The 25,906-nt window shown below is 39.3% G+C and overlaps 3 protein-coding genes across 3 annotated transcripts; 2 read left to right on the top strand and 1 right to left on the bottom strand.

Annotated features, from left to right (window-relative positions):
* Positions 1–361: 361 nt before the first annotated feature.
* On the bottom strand, positions 362–8,083 carry arl6ip5a (ADP-ribosylation factor-like 6 interacting protein 5a). The gene is made up of 3 exons (XM_059327547.1): positions 7,821–8,083; positions 3,518–3,735; positions 362–3,163 (listed from the first exon to the last, which is right to left on the bottom strand). The coding sequence occupies exons 1-3, from the start codon at positions 8,039–8,041 to the stop codon at positions 2,988–2,990; spliced, it is 615 nt and encodes a 204-aa protein (XP_059183530.1). The 5' UTR covers positions 8,042–8,083; the 3' UTR covers positions 362–2,987.
* A 112-nt stretch (positions 8,084–8,195) lies between these two features.
* On the top strand, positions 8,196–19,669 carry trnt1 (tRNA nucleotidyl transferase, CCA-adding, 1). The gene is made up of 8 exons (XM_059330090.1): positions 8,196–8,311; positions 8,511–8,640; positions 10,076–10,269; positions 11,133–11,271; positions 11,401–11,527; positions 11,646–11,839; positions 12,907–13,160; positions 17,886–19,669. Exons 2-8 carry the CDS (start codon positions 8,511–8,513, stop codon positions 18,129–18,131), a joined length of 1,284 nt encoding a protein of 427 aa, XP_059186073.1. The 5' UTR covers positions 8,196–8,311; the 3' UTR covers positions 18,132–19,669.
* A 343-nt stretch (positions 19,670–20,012) lies between these two features.
* On the top strand, positions 20,013–22,596 carry avpr2b.1 (arginine vasopressin receptor 2b, tandem duplicate, 1). Its single transcript, XM_059329488.1, has 2 exons — positions 20,013–20,877; positions 21,657–22,596. The coding sequence occupies exons 1-2, from the start codon at positions 20,013–20,015 to the stop codon at positions 21,863–21,865; spliced, it is 1,074 nt and encodes a 357-aa protein (XP_059185471.1). The 3' UTR covers positions 21,866–22,596.
* The last annotated feature ends 3,310 nt before the right edge of the window (positions 22,597–25,906 follow it).

Genomic DNA, 25,906 nt, shown 5'->3' with positions numbered 1-25,906 from the left:
CACCCCTATGAATTTCATTGCCTTAAGTGTTATGGTCTGGGCACAGTGGCATTTTTTAAATTAAACTGCCGCCAGAGCGCCACCTAGTGGCCGATCAATAAAACCTTCAAGGGTTATCCTCAGGAGGGCACTGACAATAAGTATACCAAGTTTGGTGTTAATCCGACCAACCGATTTGGAGATATAAAATACTTCAATTTAAAGAGCGCCACCTAGTGGTCATCGGCCAAAATTTTGCATTGAGCCTAAGGGGCTCATGGGGAAGCAGCAACCTGAGTTTCATGCCATTCAGACACACCAATGTGGAGATATGCAACACTTTGTGTTTTGTGTTGAAAAGAGCGCCACCTGCAGGAAGTTGTTATTTAATAACTTGAGTATTATTTGAGTAATCAAAATTCTTTTAATAACTTTTTGTCATGAGGGTCCATAGATGCAGTGTGCAAAGTTTGGTGCAAAACGATGAAATTGCCTAGGAGGAGTTCGAAAAAGTAGGTTTACGACATTTCGCGAATTTGCGAAAAAAAACTCTAGGCGAAAATGGGAGTGGCCTATATCACGAGATTCAGCACAACTCAGTGAACGCGTGGATATAAGTTTTTTGAATGTGCGATGAAGTATGTGGGAGTTATTAGCTTAAACGCGTTTTCCTTTATTATAGCGCCACCTAGTGGTGGAAATTCAGAATGACAATAGATTATAAAATTTTTCGCCAGGTGTGACTTATATTTAAAGTTTCATGAGTTTTGGGGTATGTTCAGGCAGTGAAAAATGCGATCATTTGGGAAGAAGAAAAATAAAAAAAAAAATAAAAATAAATAATCATTCGAAATACAATAGGGACCTCGCAGGTCGTTGCCTGCTCGGGCCCTAAAAATATTCAAAATGAGCATTCAATTTCAATAAAAGTCAAACTGGACCACAAGGCCTTAATGTGGTCCCCATATTTGAAGATCTAGCAGACAGTCGTCAGGGCATGAAACCAATGATCTGTTGGTCTTTGCAAAGCAAGCCTTGAAAGTCTAACAGTGGCTAATCAGTGCTAAACAAAAAATGCTTCAATCAAAACAAAATCGAATAATGGATTTAAAAAATTGCAAAACCCCGAGTGAAAAGTGAAGCCAATGTGGAAGTGTATAAAACCTTCATTCCATGTAATGTCCAGCAGGGGGCGATTCTGGTTGCAAAAAGAAGTCTGATTGTATAGAAGTCCATGAGAAAATGACCCAACTTCTTACTCTGTTAATTATCTCAGTAAACATGTTTCTAATATATTTGTGTTTTCAGATGCTTGGTTTCATTCTTCTTCAACACAGAATGATGTTCATGTTGTTAATTATGGTTCCATTTAGAATAAAATTGACAATAAAACAGGAAAGGCTTATAAGTGGGGCTATCTTGTGATTGACAGATGGCTACCACGCAGCACTGTGTTTTTACATCTATGAGCTTTGACCCTTTAACAGTTAGTCAGTGCTTTTACATGCAGTTTAATCGAGCTATGCTTAAAATTGGATTTTGTCGTCTAATCGGACTTCTGTCCTTGTCCCAGTTTACATGCAACTGAGAAAATTGAGTAACTGACAGGAACATGTCCTCCCCCTCAACACTAGGTGGCGATATGCATGGTTTCAGCGGGTTAATACGGCCCCCTTTCCTGTTGACCTATGATGTCATAATAAACAAGTGGAGAAAGGCAGGAAAACCGCATTTTCGAGAACAAGAACAAGATGGATGGTAATTCTGAGGGGCAGACAAGAACACCCGATCCTTTCGGAGGGCCACAACAGTGGCCTGTCTTCGGTTAGACACTTTGTGCCGTCGCTAATGACTGGCTACTGCGACTGGCTTTCTTGGATGTTTTTGTTCTGGGGTCATACTCCAGAGCGGGGAGTGGGGGGATGGAGCATGGGGAGCATGCGCACATGTGTTGTCTTGTCATACATGCCGGCGAAAATCCTATTCCAATTGCATTATCTGGGTGTCCTAATCAGAGTTGGAGAACTCCGACATCAGTTGGACTAACACATTTACATGTACTTCAGTTGTCCAGTTATAGTTGGATTAAGGCAATAATTTGTTCTTTTCAAGTGTCATGTAAACGTACTGACTGCTTCAGTTTATCAAAGTTAACGGCAACATTTTGGTCACTTAAAAATGTCTTGTTTAGTGTTGAGTTGAACTGAAAGAAACGCTAATTTATGCTCAATGTTAGATACAGATTCAGACAGAACCTTCTGCCTATCCATTAGCAGTTGGCTGTTCAATTTATATAATGGATGCCCCTTGCTATCAAGCTAGTGCTATTGTTAGCTGATAACTTTATCCTCCCAATGCATTTTCTGCATGTGCTGGTTGCCAAAAAACAAGATGGCAGCAACCAAATGATGAACTTGAGGCTATCAAGGTTATCAAACTGATAAGTGACATCACAGTAACTACGTCTATTATTTTCTTACAGTGTATTGCATGAACATTCAACCTGTTCGTTTCTTTTCAGATGCAAACTTGGTGAACAATTATATTTTATATGTGGAGACACTATTTGAAAACAACAGTCCAGCCTTGAAAATACCTTGGCAGTGATGTGTGTGTTGAGTGTGCACTTTTTATTCTTGCAACACTTGCATTGCTTTCACATTTTTAGCTGAGCGTAAACTGGCAAGACGACGGCTGTTTCTGAGACTCATTAAAGCCAGATTTCATACAGAGGAAGCAGTCTGCAGCTGTGGTGCACAGGAACACTGACACACTGCATAGCAGACTCATCAGACATACTCATCACTGCTTAAGAAAAGTGCTCTGACAAGTTCTGGGTGGAGTGACAGATACCCTGAGGTAAAGATAAAGCCCTTCAGATTACAATTGTCTTTTCAAAACACACACGGGTGAACATGCTGTATGTGACACAAACTTCAAGAGGTTTAGGCTGAGACATACATGAAAAATTCAAGGAAATAGTCAAGATCATTGGTGCATGGGTCCAATCACTCCTTCCGTTTTCCCTCCAGAAAGTTCTGGATCTTTTGAATATTCTCTTCTTGCTGATCCAGAGCTTCCAGCAAAATGCCCATGGGTGACCTCTTGAGCCCGGCACCTTCTATCTTGTTCTCCAGTTTATTCTTCATGTTGCGGAGGCGAAAGGAAGAATGTGCAAATATCACTGAAAAGCAGATGGAAAGTGACTGTTAATGTTTGGCAAAAACAAACCTATAAACTTTTGCTGAAGACAAACTCTAAGAACATTTGAGAATCTGAAAGAGTTCAGCCCAAAACATGTTTTATTCATTTTGAAAGAACTGTGTTGCCTATTTTATAACAAACTTTTCATTATAATGAAATACTAGAAATATACTATCTCATAAAACGTATTTAATCAGCTAATTCGTTTTATATTTAACTGTTTACGTTTTTGCCAAAACTATGTTGCAGTAACAGGGAAAATATTTTTAATTTCTGTGATAAAAATGATCTTTCTAGCACCATAAAGTGCGTAATATTACCATCTTGAACTTACAAATCAGAGGTAAAGTGATGGCCGACATGAACACCATGACGCTCCCCAGCATGGAGATAACCAAGTAGCTGGCGACCATCACAGCGATCACAAACGCTGTGGGATTTTGTCTCTTAAAGTTGCTGATCGCAGCTCTGTTCTGTCCGGCCCACACTGAGACCACGAAGACGCTCGACACCACGGTCATGGCGGTGAACATCCCCACAGGGTTCAGGAACCTGCAGGGCAGAGACACAACACACACCAGAGCAGAGGGGTCAGTTTAAAACTGCTCTCAAACAACTGGAGGCACGGTCAGCTGTGTGTGGTCACTGGCTCCACCAAGTGGTTACATGTTGTCTGTACAACAACATACAGCCTATTAGTATCAACGGGCAAAAATACCAACAAATCTCTTTCAACCCTTAGGAGTGAGTCCCCTGGCCTCCTTTGTTACTTTGTGTTTTGGTATTGTAATTGTGTTCTATGTCTTTTGTATTTCTGTTGTAAAAAAAATGGAAAATTATTTAAAAAACAATCAAACAAAAACAAATAGTCTTTGGTTTCAGCTTCTCAAATGTAGACCACCCATTGTTTTCTTCAATTTCTTGTTCATTATAATGCCTGGTACAACTACAGGTACATTTGTTTGGACAAATATATTGATAACAACAAAAATAGCTCATAAGAGTTTAATTTAAGAGCTGATATCTAGCCATTTTCCATGGTTTTCTTGATAATAACTAAAATCATTATCAAGACAAACTGAAAAACTGTTGTATTCTGCCTGGCCAGACACCTTGGACTGATCACACATACAGCTTTGTGCGATAAACCCAGTCTTGGCATGACAACAGTGATGTCATCAAGTTCATGACCTCAGCGAGTGTGGCCTGTCTCACTAATGCCTCACTTCCACTGCATGGTTTGACTCGACTGGTCTCAATTAACTTTTTATACCAGGTTCTTTTATCAACTTCATTTTCCACTGCAGATAGTAACCCCTCAGTTACTATGTGTGCTAATAAAATTAACTGTAGCTGCCATTGACGCTTGCTTGGCTATTTAAAAAACTGCCGGGTTTGTGCATGATGCCCCGTTTCTCTCCAACCGGTCAGTGGTCTAAGTGTTTAACTCCACCTTTTAGTATCGGCTCAAGCTGCTTGGAACCTTGACAAGGTGGCACCAAAAATTCAGTCTCAGGCTCTCTTTGAGGCTTCACAAACATGGGTGATCTTGGATAACAGGTCTTACAGCTGTAGAAAGCTTTTATGAAAACAAGACGGTGAAGGTGAATTCAATGCACCATCAATAAAGCAATTCCAGTGATATTCTTCCCTTTTAAAGGCTTATCACTGCCTGCCATAACCACACATTTTTTATGTGTGTGGCATTGTATTATTGAGTTATAAAAACATTTTCTATTCATGATACAACGTGATAATGGATTACCACTGCCATGACTGACATAGAATGAGGGTGACAAAGATATGCATTGAGCAGGACACTACAGTTAAAAAAAAACACTTGCAAGTGCCCTCTAGTGGATAAACTCTGCAATAGCAACATTATTTTTTAATCACCTTAAAAATATATTTAGCATTTCCTTACAGCAATTTCTTGTTACGCATTGTATTACATTTGCTCATATACTAAATATAATGAAAATAATTATGACTTGCATTGCAAAATGGTGAACATATTGGATATAGATATTCTCTGATGGGTTTGAAAACTCTCCTGTCTGCTCATCAAACATGTCACTGGCACAAAGTTATGCAAATGTTGCCTCTTCATAGAATTCGAACCATACATCCCCTACATCGTCTATTTGCCAGAAGCATTATGTAGCCAGAGTGTCCTTCCACCCGATTCTTATATCACATAACGCCTGGGGGGAATTTCTTCAAATTTGGCACAAATGTCCACTTGGACTCAAGGATGAAATTATTAGATTTTGGTGGTCAAAGATGAAAGGTCATGGTCATTGTGACCTTGTGTCTGTCGCATTCTTGTAAATGTGATATCTCAGGAGAACCTTGAGGGAGTTTCTTTATATTTGACACAAACATCCACTTGGACTCATGACGAACTAAGTAGATTTTGAAGTCAAAGGTCAAGGTGACCTCACAAAATACATTTTTGGCAATTACTCAAATTCAAACACCAATTATGACAAAATTTCACACAGACATCTAATAGGATAAAACATTGGAGTGGTGGCATTTTATATTAAAAAGGTCAAAGGTCACCTTCACTGTGACATCATAATATTATGCAGAAACACATTTCTGATAATGATTCGATGTGAAACTAATCTTAAAACTGTGGTGACTGTATAAACCTTCTGAGCTACCAGGTTGAAGAAGTGTGTGTAGCATCCACGGTTTAGAATTTGTAGCTTTATGCAGCAACATCCATATTTGAAGCATTGTCTAGTGTCATGGCTACAAAAAGTATGAGTCTGAAAAAAACATGGATGGAAACTGCAACTTGATTAGTTTGTGGGAGAACACAACCACAAGGCAGTAATTCTAGTTATTTTAAGATGAACCATCCTGGAACGCCCCTTTACATGTGACTTCGTATTGATTATGGAGTCAAAGGTTTTGGCCCTCTTCATATCACACAGACAGTGAGTGTGCCGACACAGCAAAAACTGATTTTTCTTCGCTGGAAAAAAAACATAAGACTGTTGTGAGCAGAAGACCCTGAAGTGGGATCTGCACTCAGTGACCTCCGTTGTGTTAAATGGTCTGAAACCAAGCTTTTTATGTTATGTAGCTGTTCTAGTATAGGAGTAGACCCTCTTGGCATGTAAGTAGGGTTCAAGCAAAAACATGAGGCTGTGCAGTTTAAAAACTTGATAACAATAACATGACAAGGTATTATGAAACAAGTAAACTGAATGTGTCAAAGTTAATCTTTACTGGCTCAGGGTCCTCCTGACTCAGGATTGACACATGAACCAATACCGGGTGATCTCCCTAGTCAGGAGTACACGGTCCGGTTTCTCACAGCTGTGCAGTCTGTGATGAACAGCTGATAAGCCAAACAGCTCATGAGGCCTTCATAACCATAGCAACAATATGTCATAATACAGGTCAGTGGACAGACCATGACTGGACAGCTCTATTTTTAGTAAGCGGGATTTAGTTGGAACAAAGTGCCAGCTGAAGCCAAGTTATTTCAGATTCAGATGAGAGATTTAACCTTTGCTCCCTGATTTGATTGAATCTAGCTTGTATCAACCTTATCAGATAACGCAACAGTACTACAAAGCTCCAGGTCAGTCTTTGTAGTTTACACCAATGGAAATCTTGGTTTTGGTTAGAGCCTGACCAATATGAGATTTTTTGAGACTGAAACCAATATGAGAAGGAGGGGGGAAAAAATCACTGATGACCAACATGGCAGTCGATAAAGTGAATTTCTGAGAATAGAACTTAACCGTGGGACAGATACGACCCTATTATATCTTGTGTTTAGCAGAGATGTGCTCTGAGTTTCTTGGAAATACGTCATTCAGCATGAAAAAAAAGAAACATTAAAAAATGACTAATCAACTCAAGAAATCTAAGTATACCAAGACCCAAACCAATTATTTGAGTAATTGACTAAGAGGGGTCAGCCCTAATGCAAAGGCACTCAGAAGGCTGCTCTCACTCTTCTCTAAACAATAAATAAAAAATGACTAGCTAAATACACATCAGTAATGTATGTTTACTATCAGTCAATTGCTGACCATTTAAAAAAATATATACATTCAAATAAAATAAACAGCTAACACCATTTCAAAAAAAGTTTCTATATTGGGGCATATCGGACAATATGCCGATATCAACAGATACCGATATGCCTCTGATGGTTGATTTAGCAGATAATATTGTTTGCAGACTTCTCTTCCGTTATTTCAGTCTTTGCTTCCACCTGAGTACACCATAGGGCCTAATGTTTTCATATTAGCGATTCAACACTTTTAATGAATAGTTAATTAATGAAAAAGGCTCAAATTGCATCGCAGTTGTATGAGGGGCACAAACTGGATAAAAGTTGTCAACTTTGGTTCCTATGTGAAGACATTAGCAAGTTCACAATGACAGTACATTACAGAAATAGTGCATCACATGCTGGCTGGCAAGCAGAGTCCACATCCTGTCTGTACGTTCATGTTTTAATCCTTTAAAGTAGGCTACATCCAACCAGCTAACAGGGAAACGTTAACGGAAACAATACACCAGAAAGTGAGCACTATTAAGCTGTGTGTAAATAAATAATAAATAAACACTCAATAAGTGCTGTGTTGACATCATATGGTGCTTACCCGACAACGAGGAAAACAACGATGGCCAATGCCATATAATTTGTTTGATAATAAAGCAGGTTGCTGACAACTCTGTTGTTCCATTTCGCCAAATCTTTGCCATCTGGTTTAGCAAATCTCTCCCAACCGGGTAGGAAGTCTTCCCATGTTCTGAGCGGGGTCAGCTCCACTTTAGCCATTCGTCTCCTGCACCGTTTCCTAATCTGACAGCTCCACTTCATCAACCGGAAAGTTAAAGCTAAACTACAGACATCAACCTGAAGCAGCTCCGCCACACACCACAATCTCGCGAGAAGTCCTCCTAAACCCCGCCACCACAGTCTCGTGAGACGTCCTCCTAAACCCCGCCTCCCGAACCTGATGAAACCTCACATCATTGGTCAGCAACCGCACGTTATCCAAACACTTCCTGTAAAGCTTCATGGCAGAGAAGGATAACAAGAAGTGATAACAACGTTGTCTGCTTGTAAACTATTCTATTTGATTTGCAGGTCAGTTCTGTTCATTATTTGGCGAGTTTACAGACATGTCGGTGTTGCTCGCTGCTGGCAGTGTGTGAACAGTGTGACATGTACACGTGGACCGCAAAATTCACCTCGCCAGCATGACTTCAATGACATGTAACGTCAGCTAGCTCAATATAAATTCAAAACAAATGGGCGCCTGACGACATTTTTTTTGTTTGTGCAGATGTGGAGCAGAATACTGAGCCCTCGCGTGATCAGTAGAACAACTTTCTGTTGGAGGAGTCTCTTCACTATGCAGCTGAAGACCAGCGAGTTTCAGAGTCTGTTCACTGATGGACTGAATGGACTAGCAGGTGAGATGCAGCTGTGAGCAGAGCAGACACCTGACACAGGTGGTCACTGATTACTCTGTTCTTCTAGACTTTTGTTTACAGACATGGCAATCAAGGTTGTGGGTGTTTTTATATATATATATATATATATATATATATATATATATATATATAGACAGACCTGTACAAGTTACTGTATCTGTACACAGTGGTAGGTAGAGTACTTCAAATCTTTACTCAAGTAAAAGTGGTCTCAACCTGGGAATTAGGTTTACTGTGCTGTACGGTGTTGTATCTGCTTCAAAAAACAAGTTTTGCTTTATTCACAACTATTTTAAATTTTAAACTTGTGTCTTCCCAGACTTCACATTTTTTTAAATTAATTTGACTATTTTCTCTTTACAAACTGTTTGTTTGTATTTCATGTTGACAAAGTTGAACACAAACACAAGACAATTACTTGGTCAACAGTTAGTTGTACTAACAAAGTACAAGTTACTTTGTGTTTTAATATTGTTAAGTGTGTACAGGTCATTTTATGCAAGTCAGAGTCCATAATCAAGCCTCAAGTCTTTAAGATAGTCTACACTCCAAGCCAAGTTTGTAGTCTTTGCTTAACTGTCTTAATCAAGTCTCTAGTTTCTTGCAATAAGTGTTAAATCAGCTGAGAAATACAGTGCAACATTATAATAATAGATTTACCTATTAAAGAGCCAGGGGCTGGTTCCAGTGTTTTAGTTTTGTACTTCCATAAAGCTGGGGCACCGGGCCAAAGACGGATCAAAATTGAACAGCCAAAATTGGTGCAGCAGAGGCCAAAGACTTATACGGGTCAAACACCAAAACAATACTAGGTCCTACATTTCCTATAATGCAAGCAAAACCTGGTAAAGACACATGTCAAACAAACCTCTCCAGTTTGGATTGAAGGCTAATAAAATGTTTTTTTCTTTGTCTCAAAGCCCAGACAAGATAATCCTGATGACCTCCTTGACATTAATTTCTCAAGCTTGACAACGCTCCTTCAGAGCCACAGAAGACAATATACATATTTTAACAAGCTAGCTAGTACTTCTCATGACTATGAAGAATGAATGTGATAAATTGGTGGAATGCCCCTTTAATATGTCCATGCAGGTCATATTCCTGGATGATTTTGTGGTTGTTGGTGTAAGTACAACTTCACAATCTTTAGTTTAAAACACATTTCCAAAGCTGCCCTGGAGGCAGTAAGAATGTCATTGATTGAGTGAAAAATCAGTTGGCAGAGTCTAAAGGACTTGTGAGAACTGCAGTGAGAATATAAAATAAATACGGTCAGTGGAATGTTTTGTACTGGTTTGTGAATTCATTCTCTTAAACTTTCTTCCCAGCCTCTCCAGGTTGAACTCCAACATTAAAATTGTAAGACACATGTCCTTTAACAAATTACCCACTGTGCGCTTGCTCTTTCCAGCGTTGTTTGCGAAGCAACAGCATGAGCTGAGGATAGCTGGAGGCGCTGTACGGGACCTACTGTCTGGGAAGCGGCCTGAAGATGTGGACTTTGCCACCACAGCCACTCCAGAGGAGATGAAGAACATGTTTGAAAAAGCTGGCATCAGGATGATCAATAGTAAAGGAGAGGAGCATGGGACCATTACAGCAAGAGTAAGAGGCCGAATGCTGCTGTATCCTGCTTTCACTTTTGTTAATGATTGCTTGGAAAGCTGCTTTAAAGACTAGTTAAACTATCTACGAGGCACTTTACTGTTGCAGAAGAATAGCTACACTCAGTCTCCAGAGATAGTTACGCTAATTTAATTTAATGGGTGTAAAATAAGTTAATACTTCTCTTTTCATGGAGAGAATAAAGTCCCAGAATAAATTGACTACTACAAATATAAAGATATTGAGGAAATTCATGACCATAGACATTCAAACACATACTTTTGAAGCTGTATATGCACATATGTACACAAACCAAATAAGACTGTACAGGAAGATGGCAGCAGTGAAGCAGAGATCATGGTAATACTGTTTGTTGTTATACTAGCCTGTTCCATCATGGGCTGCTGTAGTATCCCATGGGTCACGTTCCTCTTCCACATACAGTTTGATCAATAATAAGTGGGTCTTACATCTTGACTTGCAGATGTTAATGGACCAGCCATTCTGATGGATTGTGGGAGAGCCGAGAATCTGCTCAGTAACTGGGAGCTCTACGATTGATTGGTTTATTCCTGGAATATATAAATAAGTTGCATCTAAAGAGCAGAGGCTGTATGCTCGAACATATGGCTAAAGTCCATATAAAACTCCTTCAATGATCTAATGGCTTATGGTCACTTTAACATTTACGGATTGTGAGACAACTCTATATTTCTAAATGCCCTCTAAAATACTGCACCACCCACCATGGATGGACACTTAACAACTACATCTACATCTACTATGTATGATGTTTGCTACCATGTACTATGTTTGCTATGCCTTCTGTCATCTTATTTCTATTTATTTGTCATCTTTCACAGCTACACAATGAGACCTTTGAGGTGACCACATTGCGGGTGGATGTTCAGACAGACGGACGTCATGCAGAGGTGGAATTCACCACTGATTGGCAGAAAGACGCTGAGCGGAGGGACCTCACCATCAATTCCATGTTTTTAGGTATTACTCTGACATGACTTTTCTGTGCTTGTGTACTGGTGCATTCAGGGGACAATGTCTATCTTTTTTGTTCAATTTTATTACCCTTGTAGTCTTTATTATGTTTTGTTGACTTTTTCACTCTCACAGGGCTTGATGGCACATTATATGACTATTTCAAAGGATATGAAGACCTGAAGAACCGTAAGGTTCGGTTTGTTGGCAGTGCTGAACAAAGAATCCAAGAGGACTACTTGAGAATATTGCGTTACTTCAGGTGGGTCCCCTCACTTCAGTTTTAAGTTAGTTGAAATAGAAAGTAAAAGAGTAAATTCCTTGTTTTAATTTGTTTGACATGAATAGCTTTAACCTCAACCATCTCATTTCACTCCAAGGTTCTACGGCAGGGTGGCCCTGGAGCCTGATGATCACGAGCCTGAGACGCTGACCGCTATCAGGGAAAACGGCCGCGGGCTTGCAGCTATATCAGGAGAACGGATATGGAGGGAACTTAAGAAGCTGGTTGTTGATAACCATGCTGCCCATCTACTGGAGCTGATGTACACTCTGGAACTGGCCCAGTACATAGGTGAGAAGGGAGGCAGGGATAGGCAATGAAAAGATTTTAAAGTAATTTTTTCTTGGCATCCAAAGAGGAAAGTGGAAGGATGACAAGGGACACACAAATGGTCCTCAGCTAGATTTGAGTGATGGATATTATGATGTGATCAAAGGGATAGTTTTGATTTATTGAAGTAGAGTTACATGTGTTACTTATCCAGAGCCAATGTATTACCTACAATAGATGGAAGTCAGCATGCCCCCAGTTTGGAGAAGCATTGCATTGGTGTGTTTGTTAACTCACTGTCGGAGAGAGTAGAATGCACAGCTGGTGATCTCTCTCCTGTTGATAATTTCAAATGTTTAGTAGCAATATGTATTGATATCGCAATATTTTTGACATGACTGGATGGCTGTTGTAACATTACTTACTTGTACTAGACATAAAGTAGAGAGTCATTTTAATTTTGTAATATAAAGCTGGAGTGTTTAGACAACTGGCTTACTTCAGCAAAATGTGTGTACTAAACATTTGTTATTTTAAATAAATGTGGTAATATCAAATGTGGAAATGGATGCACTGATGAATTGAATTAGTCATGTGCAAATATTGCGTTTTGATCATGCAGCTCATTAAACACGTGCCTACTTGCTGCAACATCTTTCCCTTTCCATCATCACTCAGCTCCCTTTTCAAAATAGTCTGAGAGAATATTGATTATATTGTCATTAAGTGACTCATTGCTTGCAGCGCAGGCATCTATAAGAGGGAAACCCAACGCTCTTCAAGAATCTGACAATTTGTAGTTGTTTCTAAATGAGTGTGAGATTTAATTTCCATCTGTGACATGGAATGGATTCAATACCTCTTCTGTTGTTAACTCCGGTATTGGTCAGCACTAGAGAGAGATGATTCAATGACTATTTATTATTGAACTCCTCTCAGGCTATTTAATAACCTGCACAAGACTACCAGAGTCCCAATACTCTACAGATTATCAAAAATGAAACATGTTTTGTTTACTTTAACAACAACAGAAACTAAGCAAGACTAAGTCCGTTCTGTTCATGACTCCTGTCCTTGCTCTTCCTCAGGTTTACCTCCAGGTGGCAATGTTGAGGAGATGAAGCGAGTGTGGCAGAATGCCAAAAACCACTCTCCCAAACCCATGACCATCCTGGTTGCTCTCTTCCACCACCCAGACGAGGTGGAAAAGATGGACATCCGATTGAAGGTGTCCAAGGAGGAGAAGACTCTGGCTCAGTTCCTGGTCAAACACAGACATGAGCTTCGCATAAATAAGGATGAGCCGGACAGCCTTAAACCTTTCACTGACTTTATCATCGACGTAAGTTTCAGCCTCCTCCAGTTAGTCCATAGAAACAATCACATGGAAATTGCTCATGTGTTTTATTGTAAAAATGGAAGGTCGCAGCATGTAACTTTATACAGTGAGATCAAATTCCAAAAATTTTTTTTATCTCAACAATGAAATGTGTACTATGAGGACTAACATCACTACACTTGAATATAGTTGGGTTCATTGGATCCACAAGAGTCTCAGCTTTCCAGTCATACCCAATCATTGTATGGGAATAGATGAAATTTATTGTCTGTCCCAAAAGAGACAAAAATCTCATTTGACAAGGCTCAAAAATACACAGAATTCACATTTAAGACACATTTTAATCACAGAAAAATGGGACTGTCAAACCTCCTTCAATACATTATCCTCACTGCTTATCCGAACTATCCGAGTATCTACTTAATATTGTTCAGTATGGGTATTGCAGAAGGGATAAAAGTTTTCTTGTAAATGTTCTTTCATGACAGAGGGGCCTTATACTGTCTGCCTGCAGCGAGGCGGTGAGAAGGGTCCTCTGTGATCTGAGTGGCTTTCCTGATCACTGAGAGGTTGTACAAGTCAGATAGAGCAGTTAGGGGTTAGCTGTTTATTTTGCTGGCCTGATAAGTTATTATGCAGGAGAGTTTTGTTTTGTATTTGGTGAGGGAGTTGTACCAGGATGAAATGTTGAAGGTGAGGATGGATTCAATGTGTGATTACTTAGATGAAATGTAATTGCTGACATGAAAAGTCAAGTAAATTTTATTCATATAGCCCAAAATCACAAATCATAGATTTGCCTCAAAGGGCTTCATAGACTGTACATGGAACCACACCCTCTGTCCTTAGACCCTCACAGCAGCCAGGGAAAAACTCCTCAAAAAACCCTTTTTAGCAGGGGAAAAAGAAGAAGAATAAACCTCAGAGAGAGACAGAGGAGAGATCCATCTCCCAGGACGGACAGACGTGTAATAGATGTCGTTGTACAGATCAATAAGAATAGAGTAGATAGAGGTTGAAGGGAGAGAGAGAGAGAGGGAGGGAGGATAGAGAGACGGTTGAGAGGGAGACAGAGAGGAGCAGGACCCCCATCCACACCACCACTGCAAGCACCATGTGGCCCTCCCCAACGACTAAGGCTGTGTCGAGCCGCAGCATTCTGGACTAACTGAAGAGTTTTAAGGGGTTTATTGGAGCAGCCTGACAGTAAGGAATTACAGTAATCTAACCTTGAAGTAACAAAAGCATGAACTAATTTTTCTGCATCCTTTTGGGACATGATGTGTCTAATTTTTGTAATATTATGTAGGTGAAAAAATGCAGTCCTTGAAGTTTGTTTTATATGGGAGTTAAATGACAGATCCTGATCAAAGACAACTCCAAGATTCCTTACGGTGGTATTAGAGGCCAGGGTAATGCCACTGAGGCTAATAAGGTCTTTAGATCATGAGTTTTGGAGGTGTTCGGGTCCCAGCACAATCATTTCAGTTTTATCTGAGTTTAACATTAGAACGTTGTAGTCCGTAGTTTCCTCAACAGGTGGAAGCGCTGTTGTGCTTTTTTTGTACACAGAGTTGGTGTGCTGTGAAAAGGACAGGCAGGTGTCTATCTCCATCCGGAGGTATTTAAAAGGCTGAACCTGTTTTATCAGCTGACCCCAGATATGCTGGAAAGAGAGGTGATAATGTGTTGTCTCTGACCCCACAGCACAGCTCCTTGGTCTTTGTGATGTTAAGCTGAAGTGAGTTGAAGTTGTTGGCTGCCTGCTGGTTTCCGGACAGAGCATTAGTGGCTGGTTAGGTGGTCCACCAGGGCCATGTCATCAGCGTACTTAAATATCATTCCTTCAATGCTGCAGGAGATGCTGTTCAAGTAAACAGAGAAGAGAATGGGAGATGAAATACAGCCTTGGGGGAGCGTACTTGATTTAAAACCATTTAAAAACACCTGTTGTGTCTTTCCTGTGAAAAAAAATCTTTATCCATAAAATCAGTGTCTGTCGGTTTTCCTAACCGCACACTACTTTGTGCATACATTTACCTAACACACATGTCAAGGCCACTGGTCTGTAGTCCTTCAGGTCCTTAACATGCGTCTTTTTGGCAATTTCGATAAAAGTGGATTCCTTCCACCGGTTAGGGACGCAGTTCAGGAGGTGTTGGAACAGTCTGTCAGTTACAACCCCACTTAGCTCAGTGGAGCAGTCTTTGAGCACCCTGCCTCTGAGCCTGTAAGGGCCAGAGGCCTTGTACGGGTTGACTCTAAGCAGGATGGAGGTCACCAGCTCCTCATCAATAGAGAGAGCTCCGTGAGGGGAGCTGGGGCTGAGGTAGTTCCCATTGGTTGGAGTGCTGCAGCTGTTGAACTGGGAAAAAACTTTGTTTAGCTACTCCTCCCATCATAATGTTTAAACCCTGCCAGGCCTCCCTCACATTTTCAGAGGTTAATTTCTGCTCAACCTTGTTCTTATAGTTGATCTTAGCCAATCCTCCTCTAATTCCCTCAACCTGAGCTTGTCTCCTGGTAAAAAGCATTTTTGCACCAGGCAAATTTTCATGTCCTTAGTAATCCATTTGTTATTTTTTGGGTCAATTGTTGTTTGTTTGGTGGCAGTGACAGTGTCCTCAGAGAATGAAATGTATCACCGCCGCAGTCATTGTAATTCAGATCCCAGTCAGTCAGTTCAAAACAACTCTCTTTTGCATTAGTATCCTCTTTTGTTTGTGTCCTGGAGGGCAACTCCAGAGGTATGTTGTCTGCGTGAATGGGAGCCTTCACTGTCACCGGTTGAAAGCGGCTCAGCTCCAACAGGGAGTCCTGTGAGTAGGCAAGCCTATCTGGGTTGATGGTGGTGAATGGCTGCACCGGTTGTGAGCGGAGTCCATTAACACTGTTGCCATTAACAGTCAGACAGGGCTATGAAATTAAATGAACGGCAAATAAGACATACAAAAAAACGCCAGAAACCTCACAAACACAAGCTGTGTTGGGAGTCGCTCTTCACAGCAGCACTGTTTCCATTGGTACCAGTATCCTCACTATAGCTCCAACATGTTAAAGACAGAAAATCGACTTGGCAGTTGTGCTGCTCACAGGAATTGATTGAGCAGACTGCTGCATATTGGAGAAACTACAAGACCAGAACAGATGCATGAATAACTGCTGATGAATGCAGTTTATTCTGAATCAGCCCAGGGAGAAGTTGTGGGTAATAATGCACTATAAACATACTTGGAATGTATTGTTATCTGCTTATGTAATAATGCTTCATTGCAATAATCATAGCACATTCTAAAATGTTTTAAAATTACTTTCATAAAATGTCTGAAAATATTCATATCTGAGCTGCAACCTCATTCTCAAACACTAAACAGTGTTATTGGTGAATGAAGTATGTTTGGCTGACCAAGAGTCCAAAACCAGCAGTTTGAAGGAGTCACCTTGGGCTCTGTGAAAACGTGATCAGCCTTCCCTCAAAGGACAAACAGTCAAGACAAATAATCAGCAGATTAGCCAGCCATGAAAATAGTTTTGATTACAGCCCTAATTAAAATTCATGATTCGCACCCTTTAACTTACTTCCTTCATCTTGCTTGTCAGTGGCCCACCTCCATCCATCTCCCACATCGAAGTGCAACACGTTCACACCCATACTAATAAGGCCTGTTGAGAGGCAATCTAGGAAGTGTTCTTAAACACTATCTGGATCTGAGTTCTGATAGCTAAATTAGAATGGATCTGTGGGTGAAACACTTGGATTTCTTAAGGTCTTAGTCTAACAAATCTCATCTCTGCTCTTTATTAATAGAAACAAGCAATTACCAAAACATTTTGGAAGTAATTTATTGAAGTATGTAATCTGTTCGGCGAAACTTAAGTTTAACATGAGTTTAAGTTCTTTTATTGGTAAACTTTAAGTTTCATTTCTTAGTCTTGTACTTGAACTGTAGACTTTATTAAAGAAGTGGACTAAGCTCCTGTGACATCGTCCTTTTGCTTTGTTGACTAATGTTTTGACTCATCTCGAGTTTGGCATTTGACTGTCTCCACCTTAGTTTTTCTGGAGCAAAGGTGCACCTGTTTGGATGGAGCTGGGGAGGTTACACAGGTTAGCAGCCACTGACTTTGATATTAATTCAGATTCTTATTTTGGCTAGCAAAAACAGGCTTACAACAATATGTACTTAACAGAAGAAAATATACAGCTGACTCCTCTGGCCCCAATTACACTGAGACTCCTTTTCTTGAGCTGCATGTCAAGTGTTTCTAGCAGTTTTTAGAAACAGATGACTGATAAAATGTTCTAAAATTTTCCGTGCAAGGCCCAGAGTCGCACAACTTGTCAATATCACACATGTCCAGGCAGCCAATCAAATCTGTTTTGATACTACTAGATACATGCAGATTAAAAGTTGATATATAGTTGTAATTACAATGAACATTGAATAGGTCATAGTTCTAAGACAACACAAATTACACGGCTTCACGCCTTCCCGGCTATTTAAATACACACGAGCCATCAATATCCATTGTTAGACCTCTAAAGTGAGGATTTTGATTAAAGATTTTTATAAGCAGATGATGTCATGAATATGACAACGGACATACTAGGCTTCATCTAGAAACTTATTTAGAGGCTTTGGAAAGATGGAGCAGGTGTGTGGATAAAAAGATTGAACTGAATTACTCTGAACTCTGAACTGAATTTTTTTTTTTTTTAACCCTCAGAGTCGAAAGCTGGATTCCCAGAGTCAAGTTTGTGAGCTGCTGAAGTATCAAGGCGAAGACAAGCTGCTGGCAGAGCTCTGCAGATGGTCCATCCCTCGCTTCCCAGTCAGCGGTCACGATCTGAGGAGGATGGGGATCACGTCAGGCACGGAGATGGGTGCCACCTTACAGAATCTCCGTGACATCTGGAAGACAAGTCATTATCAGATGGATAAAGATGAACTCCTCAGTCACGTAAAGCTTTAAATGGGGAGAAAAAATGATTTATTTTGTTCTTGTGTGAGTCAAACAATAATTGTCTGAATACCTGATTCAGTAATTGTGCTGCTCACAGGAATCGATTGCGCAGACTGCTGGATATTGTTCAGAAACGACAAGACAAGAACAGAGACATGTATAGCTGCTGTTTATTGCAATTTAATTCTGAATCAGCATGGTCAAGAGAACACACACCATGTACTCTCAGCATTACAGCTGCCACCAATGTGTGCTGGACAATGATCCCTGATTTCTCTGTATGAGGTGTTACAGAGCTGTAGGCACAGTCCTGAGATAAACAGCTCAGTTACTTCTTTCTAAAAAAAAACCTTAGTGGAAAGCAGAAGTTTCACTTTCTATAAAGTCCATGTGTAATGCGTTATAAACATGTTGTAATCTGCTAATAGCACTGTATTACTAGTTATTAATACTTTATAAATGTGTGTATATATATATATATATAATTGTTTTATATATATATATATATATATAATGCTTCATTACAATAATCATAGCATATTACAAAACATTTTATAATGACTTCTACAATCAGGTATCATATTACTTCATAAAGCTGGTCGCTTATTGGCATATTTTCCAAGCCCATATCTAATATGCATTATAAACTTACTTCTGATGTATTATAGTGTTAGGATCAGCCTAACCCTATAATCACATTATTATTAGAGCCAGACTGATATGGGATTTTTGAAACAGATGGCAATACTGATTTGAGAGGGGGAAGACTCATCAATAACCGATGGTGGCTCATATAATCTTTTTTTATTTTTTTTATTTTAGCTGGATTGAATATAGACCTTTTTTATGTGGATTGTGCACAAATTTTCCCCCACTCTGCAAAGGTACCCAGTGAAATACTTTCTCTTAACATAAAACTTTTATTAAATAATATTTTTTTTTACATTATACAAACAATGTTTTACATTGTCTTGAGAAAATTAAGAATAAATAGGAATAAAATAAATAGCAAAATAAACATGATTACTGTTAAGTTTCAGTCAGTTGCTTGGTACATATCGGACTACATACATATGTTTACAATATCGATATGCCTTTGATAGGCCAATATTGACAGATAATATCTGTAAATCAATATATTTGTCAGGTTCTAATTATAATGCATTATGTGAAATGCATAATATAAAATATACCATGATCTTGGCAATAAATGTCGGTGAGTGCCCAGCAATTATGAACTATAATGACCTTGTAAGTCATTATGAAAAGCTTCACAATGTGTTGCAATTATTGCTATGAAGCATTATGAATATTTGAGTGCTTATTATTTATAATTATATGTGCTATAAACAGATTATAATCCATGATAAGTATGTTTATAATGCATTTCAAGCATTGGCTTCATAGAAAGTGTTTGTGTATTGTGTCTGGGCTGTTTTCTGTATAAAAATGCTCTATAATAAGGTTCTATTTGTTATTGTAAAGAGTAACGTGGCGATTCTTTTGTTTGAACCTACACACTGCAGAATAAAAAGCTATATGTTTAAATAAACTCCACGCCTATGTGTTTATCGCCCTGTGATGGGGTAAGGATGCTCCTCCCTCCTGCATAGATGAGGAGATATAAAGCCCTCCGCTCTCTGCTAACGCCACAGTTTCCGCCTGGAGACTCAACACTTGTTGATTACTGGACATCCACCCACTAAACTCCCACAATAATTAGTTTCCCTATAGGAAATAGATTTTGATGAAATTATTAAAATTCCAGGCTCACTTTCTTTTTTTGGTTAGTTTTTTAAATGCCCCAACCTTAGTCGGATCACTTGGAGTACAGTGTTTCAGCAACTGATTGTTGAATTTGTGGTAAAAGCATCAAGCATTGATTGAAGCATGGATTGGTTCACTGTAAACGTGAGTAACGTTACTTTGGAGGGTGCACTGTCTGGGGATGAGCCGCGAGATGAGCGCTTGGCCCAAGTGGAAATAGCTCTCCTGTCCATCATCTTCATCACTGCAGGAATCCTAAACTTCGGGCTCTTGTTGGTGCTGTGGAAGCGGAGGAAGACGCTCTCCAGGATGCGCGTCTTCGTTTTCCACCTGTGCCTCGCCGATCTGGTGGTCACATTCTTCCAAGTTTGTCCCCAACTCATGTGGGACATCACGGACCGATTCGTGGGGCCAGATATATTGTGTCGCTTAGTGAAGTATCTGCAGGTGGTCGGGATGTTTGCCTCCACTTATATGATCGTAGTGATGACGATGGACCGATATCAAGCCATCTGCAACCCCATGGTGACGTTCCAGAGGCGCAGGGCGCGCTGGAACGGTCCGGTGTGCGCCGCCTGGTGCGTCTCTCTCATCGGCAGCCTCCCGCAGATCTTCATCTTCTCTCGGGTCGAGGTCGCTCCCGGTGTGTACGACTGCTGGGCTCAGTTCATCAAGCCATGGGGACCGAGAGCCTACGTGACCTGGACGACTCTGGTGATCTTCGTCCTGCCGATTCTCATGGTGATCGTGTGCCAGGTGCGCATCTGCCGGACTGTGCACATTAACTTTCACATGAAGACGCAGCACATTGCAGAGGCGACTAGTAAGCCGCTGTCCTCCAGGGCCAGCAGCGTGGCAGGGGTGTCCAAGGCGAGGGTGAAGACGGTGAAGATGACCGTGGTCATCGTGCTCGTCTACATCATCTGTTGGACACCTTTCTTCACCGTGCAGCTCTGGTCCGTCTGGGACGTTAAGGCGCCCACTCACAGTAAGATCACAGTTTGGGTTCACACAACATGAAAAACGGAATACAAAATGTATACAGGAAAAAAGGAGAAAGAAATTGTCACATCAAAATGTTTTTTATTATTATTTTTAGTACTTCCTTTGTCATGAATTGTAAATTCAGAAGCTCATAAACTGCATGAAAATGATTTTTAAAAAAACCCTCAAATCTTATGTCTACTGCACCAACTGTAATGTGTTAAATTAAAAGATTTGTCATAAATTGAACAATAATCAGAGTCAGAATGGTCTTAATTGTCATTGACAGTAATAACTAATTTACCATTGGAAAAATACAAGTAAAAAAGTAAAAGCTACATCATTCTTAAATATGTGAATAATGTTGAAGATGAAAATGTACGCTTCTGCGAGTGCAACTTTGAGGAATAAATATAAGGCACAACTTAAATTAAATTTCAATAATTGCAAATGTATCGTGCACAAATGTACAGAAATTATATTATCATAAGGCAAGAAATGGGATAAAAGGCATTTTCAGAGAAAAACTGACTGTTGGATGCAGTTAATTTGTCGGCGAAGAAATTTCTCTATTATGGGTTAATTAAATGTGAAATTAATTTTAATTGACCATATTTTGAAATCCATGTTCCCTGTGTGCTTTTATAAATTATAACCCTGAATATCTCACAATACACATATTCATTTAATAACAGTGTGTGTGTGTGTGTGTGTGTGTGTGTGTGTGTGTGTGTGTGTAGAAGAATTAAAGGCAGAGTTTAACTTTTTCTCCCGTGTTTCCAGCTGCAACCTTCACCATCTTGATGCTGCTGGCCAGTCTGAACAGCTGTGCCAACCCCTGCATCTACCTGCTGTTCAGCGGGAAGCTGCCCAAGGCGCTCATGGCCCTGATGTGTATGGGTCAGCCTGATATGAAGGAGCCCATGCAGGAGGAGGCCACCATGGTCAGCTCCCTGTACATCAGCCTCAAGAGTCTGTCAGACTGCAGATAAAAGGAAATATGAAACCCTTACAAGAAAACAGACTTACTGACATCCTCTAATAAGTGTGAGGACAAACATCACAGCACAACTACAAATCCCTTTATTAACAGTTTATTAAAGTGGGATCACATTGTAGAAATGAACAATATACAACGTCTGTTCACATAGAAACTCACACACCACAAATGTTTGCAGGGATATTACAGTGAAACATTAAGTTTGAATCCATGATTACATAACACATACTCTCATATGTCATAGGATTATTATAGAGCTTTGGTTCTACAGATCCATATTGTTTTTTGGTCCACTTTGATCCAGGGTGACATATCACAACCACTACTAGTACAGACATTCATGTTCCCAAGAAAATGGATATTAATGACAATCCCTTGACTCATCCCATATCACTACCAGCAGGTCAAAGTTTTCAACTCTTGAATGAAATAGCTTAGCATTTACTTGATGTGTTGGCACAAAATGTACAGTCATTCACAGTTCCCAGAGGATGATTCATAATATATTTAATGATCCTCTGACTCACCTAGCGTCGATGTCAGGCAAACAGCAAACATTTGAATTTGTCCAGTACTTTGGTTTATAACCAAATACCAGCAAAAATAATGACATTCCCATCAGCCTCAGCTATGTTTTATGTTTAGTGACAACTATCCTGCCATAAACAGACCAAACTTTACAAGCACTGTGTCAGCGCTGGAGAAAGGTCAGGCTGCACATAACACTCCAGCTTGTTTGTTTTTCTTTAAACCAATCCCAAATGTCTTGGGTGGTGCTAAGCCTCGGATATGGTGATGGTGCATTTGCAAAATAGATACAGCTGAAAGGGAGGAGAATTCTGTCTGAAATAGCCAGCAGGCTTATCCCAGGCTTATCTTTGGTTGCTGAGTCAGACTAAGTTATAATTAGCAAACGTTAGCCTACTACCACACTTAACATATGCAGTGTCTCAATTTGCATAAAACTGCACTTACAGTTGCCTTTTAGTGCATAAGTGCATTCACAATGAGATAAATATACAAAATGTGGGGCACTAAGAATGCCACGAGGGTCTACACGCAAAGTCGGCAATAACATCATGGCAATATAACTTGAGTGTGGAACGCTGGGGACTTCTCGACCCTAAATGTTTGCCAGAATGGGCGGGGCCACCAAACAATTCTAAACGTGAAAATGACAAGTGAGGAGGCTGCAGCAGTTGCGATTGAAACTGTGAACACTGAGAGCTACTGTAATATACAACTATACTTTAGTTAAATAGAAGCAATTATTGAGTTACCAGTCTGAATTAATTAACTGTGAAAGAAATTGAGCACACGTAAGCCCCGCCCCCTACGGAGTAAGGGTTAGGAGCCTCCTTGACAATTTTGTCTGCTAGCAAAATGCTGAAAAATGACTCAAAAGCTGCTTAATGGCATAATATATTATCAACAGTTTTATAAACTGCTGAAACGAAAAGAAAAAAAAAACTTTCAAGAGGACAAAAGTAGATACAGACTTATACAGAAACTCAGTATATTTAACGTTAATATTTGGACAACCATGGGCTAAACCGTTAATGTTGTTAGCAAGCTTACGTGAGCTAATATCCACTTTTCTTTCCATCAGTTTTTAAACACTTATGTGCAAGTTAAGTGCATTTCACCACAGCTACTTTTGACCATTTTCTGTTTTTTGCTAGTGAACGAAATTGTAAAGGAGGCTCCGTCATTCAATACAAAGTCAGTGGAGAGCGATGTTTGCACAATATGGATCAGGTTATATTCTCAGAAAGACATACATGTTAACAAGAATCATCATCGAGAATCAAGAATCAACGGTTATTTAAATTACTTATATTACATTGCATGTAAGCTTTTTTTGTGGAAGAGGTTTATGTATTGTAATGATTGGTCTTGTGACATCACGATGAGTAATAATTCTCTTATGTTCAGACATTCATCTACGTCCTGTGAGATTTAAAAATGTTTCCCTTAATTGTAAATGTGGCTTGTCCTATGTTAGTTAAAACGTATAGTGTGTCCTTTGAATGGGATTTTTCAGTCTACTTTACATCTGTATATATGATCATATGTATGATAATGCCATATATGTTAGTTGTTGGTTAAAATTGTTATATATTATTCAACAGATGGTTTTGTGTTCAAGATGCTCAGTGATCAATATTACAACATGTTTACATTTTTACATTTTTTTTGCTGAATTTTTCTCTCAGACCCTAAGGAGTGGTGATTTTGAGGTGTTGCCAAATAAACTGACTTTTAACATCTCTGCTTTCTGTCTTCCCAAAAAAAAAAGGGAAATGAAATATTAATTCTTGAAAGAGCCCTTTCAAGAGCTCTGCTTCCAGTCTGCAATTACCTTGTTATTCTGCAGTACGACCCCTGATTAGGAGAAGACAGGCAGAAATACTTATTTAAGGATAATTTAAAGTCCGTCCCTTGGATAAACAGATATGTAACAGCTCTAGCATGTCATTAGGCTGAGAAAAGCCTGGCATATTTAGAAATGTCTAGTTTTACAGGTCTGCAAATGTCATGCTTATCAGGTAATATTTAACAAGAAACATTAAATTAATCTTATACTTTTCTGAAATCAAAACATTTTTAATAATTATATTCCACTATATCCCAATAAGTACATTGGAAATTGTTTAGGAAACATAAACAAAATGTCATTATCCTATTGTAGGTACTTTTTTTAAACAAAATTTTCAAGTACATTATGTACGTTAACATGTGATGGGTCATCTTTAGCCCTCAACAACTCAAGTGAAACATCAAGCCTAGATCGACACAGTCCCTTTTGATATTCACCCTGAGCAGGGCTCTAAATTGGCCTTCGTTGCTAATTATAGGCAATAACGTCCATGCAAAACATTGTAGGCCCAACTACAAAGGTTTATAAGTCCTCTAATTATGCCTATCACCAACAATTAACCTACCAATGGATTAACTGCTTATGGGGAAACAGAAAATTATTACAAAATTACATGATAAATTACTCGCTAAATATAATCTAATTACAAAGAAACAGCAGACCTGCAACTAAACTAACTTCATATTGCTTTCCCAGGAAAAGTATTACAGATATTACCAGTTTAGTCCTTACTGGGAAATAGCAAAATATATTCATTAAATAATATTGGGTTAATCGTCCTTTATTTAAACCATGCAATATGCACCATATAGTCTGAATATTTTATTATTATTATTATTATTAGATACATTTTATTCAACAAGATAAAAAGATTATCCTTTTTTTGTTCATATGGGGTATTAAAGTACTTTCTAGGAATCGGGATGAGTACTCAAGAAGAAGAACAGGAGAGACACATTTCCATGAAAAGGAGACTTAGGAATCACTTTGCACTCCATTTAGCATGTGTGTTAAAGCACTCACAGCTCTAGACTTTCAGTATTGACTAGGCAATTATAAGTCCATTAAGCTCTATCTGTGTGTTTTTGTCCCTAAAGGAAAAAAAAGTATTTACTGTGGAACTAAACAACTGACGAATGTTACCACCTGACTGTAACAGTAATTATAGAAAACAAAGGAAAAAAAAGGTGACAACAACGACTTTATTCTAGCATCTGTCACTACATGATTTACAAGTACTAGTAATGTTTATTTTACGTCACAGCCCCAGAATAATATTTTTTTTCCACATTCCAACACAGTGTCTTAAAGGTCGGACGCTTAAAGGTAACAACTTCCATCTCACCTCAGTGACTTGGGCAATCAGTCCCCTTAGTGCTGCCATGTATGAAGGAAATGCCACAAAGTGCCCTCTTTGATGCCCCATAGTATGCCTTATAGGTTGACCAACCTGCTGGAAAACCTCCTGTTTGTTTTTTTAGGCCCCTGCCTCTCAGACAGCTTGAGTTCGACACTGCTGATACATTTTCAGTGTAGAAAACAATTAGTAGTTGTAGTTTTAAGTGTCAAAACACGTTCTCAGTCTAGATCATTGAGATATTATTTGTGTGAAATTTGTTTTCATTTAGGTTTTCTTTAAAAAGAAAATATCTG

This window comes from Centropristis striata, chromosome 3, assembly GCF_030273125.1.
Source record: "Centropristis striata isolate RG_2023a ecotype Rhode Island chromosome 3, C.striata_1.0, whole genome shotgun sequence".
Classification (NCBI taxonomy): Eukaryota; Metazoa; Chordata; class Actinopteri; order Perciformes; family Serranidae; genus Centropristis; species Centropristis striata.
The sequence above is the reverse complement of the archived record's forward strand: the minus strand, read 5'-3'. Positions and strand labels throughout refer to the sequence as shown.

What these genes read in the sequence shown, in the direction of transcription:
- arl6ip5a (XM_059327547.1), bottom strand. Translation starts at nt 8,041, where the DNA reads ATGAAGTGGAGCTGTCAGATTAGGAAACGGTGCAGGAGACGAATGGCT. An exon ending in GTTGTTTTCCTCGTTGTCGG is followed by an intron (nt 3,736 to 7,820) that starts GTAAGCACCATA and finishes TCTGCCCTGCAG; the next exon opens with GTTCCTGAACCCTGTGGGGA. An exon ending in CATCACTTTACCTCTGATTT is followed by an intron (nt 3,164 to 3,517) that starts GTAAGTTCAAGA and finishes TCTGCTTTTCAG; the next exon opens with TGATATTTGCACATTCTTCC.
- trnt1 (XM_059330090.1), top strand. Translation starts at nt 8,511, where the DNA reads ATGTGGAGCAGAATACTGAGCCCTCGCGTGATCAGTAGAACAACTTTC. An exon ending in CATCAATTCCATGTTTTTAG is followed by an intron (nt 11,272 to 11,400) that starts GTATTACTCTGA and finishes TCACTCTCACAG; the next exon opens with GGCTTGATGGCACATTATAT. An exon ending in AGAATATTGCGTTACTTCAG is followed by an intron (nt 11,528 to 11,645) that starts GTGGGTCCCCTC and finishes TTTCACTCCAAG; the next exon opens with GTTCTACGGCAGGGTGGCCC.
- avpr2b.1 (XM_059329488.1), top strand. Translation starts at nt 20,013, where the DNA reads ATGGATTGGTTCACTGTAAACGTGAGTAACGTTACTTTGGAGGGTGCA. An exon ending in CGTTAAGGCGCCCACTCACA is followed by an intron (nt 20,878 to 21,656) that starts GTAAGATCACAG and finishes CCGTGTTTCCAG; the next exon opens with CTGCAACCTTCACCATCTTG.